General features: G+C 51.8%; 1 protein-coding gene across 1 annotated transcript in view; it reads left to right on the top strand.

The window, feature by feature from the left end:
• Nucleotides 1–373: 373 nt before the first annotated feature.
• Nucleotides 374–4014, top strand: part of SLC7A14 (solute carrier family 7, member 14) — a 14791-nt gene continuing 11150 nt past the window's right edge. Inside the window, exon 1 of the mRNA XM_010189800.1 lies at nt 374–688. Within this exon, the coding sequence (XP_010188102.1) occupies nt 385–688 (304 nt within the window). The 5' untranslated portion in view covers nt 374–384. The remainder of the gene's footprint in view (nt 689–4014) is intronic.

Here is a 4014-nt window from a genome sequence, read left to right as displayed (position 1 = left end):
CATGTTCCCGCTGCTTAGGGGGCTGTATTAGTAACTGGGGCTAAAATCATGCAGATAAACATAAAGGAGGGCAGAGCATCTCTGCTGTACAAATCAATTGGGATGGAGGAAGGAGATTTCTCTGGAGCAGCAGCCTTGGTGAAAGCAAAGCTTCCTTTGGCCCTCGGGGCTCTTCCAGTGCTGGAGCCCAGCCAGAAACCTGCTTGGGGGCCCCTTTCGGTCCCTCCATGTGGAGCATATCCCCCTTTCCTTGCTACTTCAGTTAAAAACTGTTCCTCTCTCTTGCAGCTGGGCCTCTAGTGCAGAAGGGAGATGCAGCCGCAGCCCTGAGCAGGTGCTGCTGAAGCCGACTGTGACTGACCTCCACCAAGCTCTGCACCAGCCATGAGCAGCTTCTTCTCACGCCTGGACCCACGGCGGGTGCCATGGGGGGCAGCGGGCCACGCACTCCGCACCCGCGTCCTGCGCACCAAGCCTGTGGAGTCGATGCTGGAGGGCACAGGGACCGCTGCTGCCCAGGGCGCCAGGCTGGCCAAGGTCCTCACCACCCTCGACCTCATCTCCCTCGGCGTTGGGAGCTGTGTGGGCACCGGTATGTATGTGGTGTCCGGCCTGGTGGCCAAGGAGATGGCGGGGCCCGGGGTCATCGTTTCCTTCATCATCGCTGCCGTCGCCTCCATCTTGTCAGGTGAGTCGTGGGTTTTTTGAGGAACACACCATCTCATGCATCCTCCGGCTCTGTTCATGGGTGAATGCCTGGCTGGACTTTCACTCAGCAGCACACTCTACAAGGAGGCAATGACTTCTCCATAGACTAAAATTCCCTTTCACACTGGGCTTGACCCGCTTGTGGCGCGCACCATCTCTTGTTGTCTAAATATCAGACCAAACCTCTTAGTAGGAGCCAGGAGACCAAGCATAATTACCCTGATGAGCTGTGGATGGTTTCCCCCAGGATGGAGCCTGTGGTCCATGCATTTTAAAACACCAGTGAGAGCTCTGCAGCACACATCCCAGGCAGAGAGCATGGCCAAGCCACAGCATTAGACCAAGAGCACAGTGTACCTTGTTGGAAACCCTGTTTCAACAGGAAGTATATCTGTGGCTTGGGTAGCACCAGGGCCATCTGCTTTTGCTGTGGACATTGCTAACAGTTAAACAATTCCTCAATTAGTTTTGGAGTTGATTTTATTGGCTCCTATTCACTCAGGATCACTTTTTGAATTTAAAAAAAAACAACTAACCCCACCAAAAAAACCCCAACCCAACAAACAAATGTGTGGAGAGAGAGGAATTATATGTTCTAGTGAAAAGCCGATGAATTCAATGTCCTCTGTAGGAACCCAGCTGAGCATATGGCTTGAACTGCAGTTTCCACATGAAGCCAGTACTGCTGGCATTTGTCCTTTCCAGATCAGTGCTAACACGATGATGTGATGTTCCTGCTCTCCCTGCTCAGAGGACTTTGCATGCTGTGTCAGTCTGGTATCCAGCTTTTATCTGCGGGTTGGAGAAGGAAACCTGAGTAAATGTCAAAGGGTTTGAAAGGAGACAGGAACAGCAAGCATAACAAGATGACCCAGCTCAGCTTTTCAAGACTCTATTGTTTTGTAGGGGGAGGTGGAAGCACGTCACGCAATATCCCTGGAGGTTGCAGTGCTCCTCCATGGAGATCCCACCAAAGCCCATGCAAGTTTGAGCCCCCTACACGCCCAGAGGCACAACTCTAACACAGCACAGGGACCAGTGTCACACTTTCCTTACAGCTGTGCCAGGGAAAGATCCCAGTGACGCTGGCTGGGGACCACCACACTGACAGTCCTGCCTCCCTGCTTAGACCCCAGTTAGACCCCAGTGACAAGGCAGCTCAGACACATTTGCCCCTGGTTCAGCCCAGAGCAAGAGCTGACACCATGCGGTGAGATCTAATGCTTACTTGAGAACCCAACACAACTGAACCAAAATGTCCATTTTTTTAACCAAGGCAGTAGATAGCAACAGTGTCTTTATCCTTTCCCACTGCCCACTTTGTCTCTTCTGTGGGAGTTTCACTGGCTGTGATGCAAGCCAAGAGCAAATGGAGTCTGGGTGGGTCTCATCTGAAAAAACACACTCTGCTCCAAAAGGGGCTTTTTCATCCCAGACGCAAACCCTGCCCCACAGCGGGGAGCTTCTCCCGCCTTCACCCACGGGAGCCTGCACTGCTTCCTGCTCAGCTTTCATCTCCCCTTGCTTTTGTAGCCCTGGGAAAGTGTTTTGCAAAGGATTCAGTGTTTTGATAGTCTCCTTGGCCTCTTCCTTGCTTCATCATTGACACCGCTGTTGTTTATAACAGCAACACGTTTTTGGCAAGTGAAACCAAGCAAGGATTCAGGAGCTGGACAGGCTATCGGGCTCATCAGGGACACGATTTCAGTGCTTGCATCATGGTCACTACCGGTGTGCTGGGGACTGAGCTTGGGCACGTGTCCACAGACAGATTTTAAGGAGTTTCTCACAGCTTTAAGGCTAGATGGAACTGCTAGGTTGCCCCCTCTCCCTTGGTGCATCCCAGATCACCAAGTCAGATCCCACTGCCTGCAGAGTGATCCCAGGAGGGTTTTGGCCAAAGGAACACCTTCCAGAAAGCCATTCAGCTCCCCTGGGAGATAGCCACGGGAAAGCCTCACCAACGAGAAATCCCTCCATGCTGTTTCAGATAGGGATTTTTCTAATTTCATCTACCCAACAAACTCCAGTTATGCCTTCCCCTAGATTTAAGCAACATGTGCCCCATTAGGGTACTTACAGACATAGTATAATCAATTAAACTGATAAACTAAATGCAATCAATCTCTTTCATTCTCTCACTGGAAGGCCTTTTTTTCAGCTCTCAAACAGAAAGGTTTGCCCAACTTCCCTCCACAAAGCCTCTGGCACAGGGAACACCACAGGCTCCCTTCATAAGCTGTGACCACTGGGATTTCCCACTCTTACCCCCACCTCCAACCAAAACCCCTTCTTGGCAAAAATGAGCAGTTTGCATCTTACCCAACCCCATCGCCCTCTTCACAGCCTTTTCCACCAGCTGCTGCTTGTCCTTTCCATGGTCTCTTTTCCTAAAGTAGTACAACCAAGTTGGTTGCATTTGCAAAGCCCTTACTGTGAGCTCAAGCAGGGGCCAGGACCTCCCCTGTGGTGGTTACTGATGTGGGATAGTTTACTCCGCCACACAACTCCTCAGGTTTTGGTACCAGGCTGTGCAAGAAACGAAACTCTCTCTCCCATGGGAACTGCTCTGCAACCCCAACACCATTTGATGGGGATTTCAAACACCAAGGTACACAGTTTTGGAGCATTGCCACATTCTTACCTGGTATCCATCTTGGAGCAGGCTCAGCAACAGCCAAGGTACACAACAGAGCAGGGGAGAGCTGAGCACATGCCTCAGGTGCTGCCTGGCTACAGGACAAGGGCTAGGATGAGGGGCTCCAGTTGCAGCTGATCATGAGCTGCTTGGGTGGTGCTGGAGAAATGGGAGTTGTTCTTCTAAAGAAATGTTCTGTATGGAGCTGCCTTTTATGTATCTGTGCACAGTGATCATGAAATACAATGGACAGGCTCAGGGGCCTGCCGAAAATAGGATTTTGCCATATACCTGCCTCGGTAAATTGGCTGCTCTTGTTTAGCAAAGGATGGTCCCTCTGGATTTCTTGTGTGGTAGCATGAATTAATTGGTCTTATCTCCAGCTCTACTGAAAGGCGCCTCTCCAAAGGCTTGTTTCACCTGAAGCATCACTCGCATCATGGCAGCGCCCTGTGGGATGTCTGATGGTCCCTGTGTGGCCTCATGCAGCGGGAGGGTCAGCATCCACACCATGGCCACCACCGCCCTGGTGCACGGAAAACAAGGCAGCAGCCAAGAGGGTGCACTGAGCCATGGTGCTTGCACCAGTTCCTCATGGCATTGGCTGTGCTGCCCAGCAGCTGTTGAAGCGCTGGGGTTTGAGGTTGAAGCCAGGGGGGGCTTCGGGG

This window comes from Mesitornis unicolor, unplaced genomic scaffold (assembly GCF_000695765.1).
Source record: "Mesitornis unicolor isolate BGI_N332 unplaced genomic scaffold, ASM69576v1 scaffold13760, whole genome shotgun sequence".
Lineage (NCBI taxonomy): Eukaryota > Metazoa > Chordata > Aves > Mesitornithiformes > Mesitornithidae > Mesitornis > Mesitornis unicolor.
The sequence above is the reverse complement of the archived record's forward strand: the minus strand, read 5'-3'. Positions and strand labels throughout refer to the sequence as shown.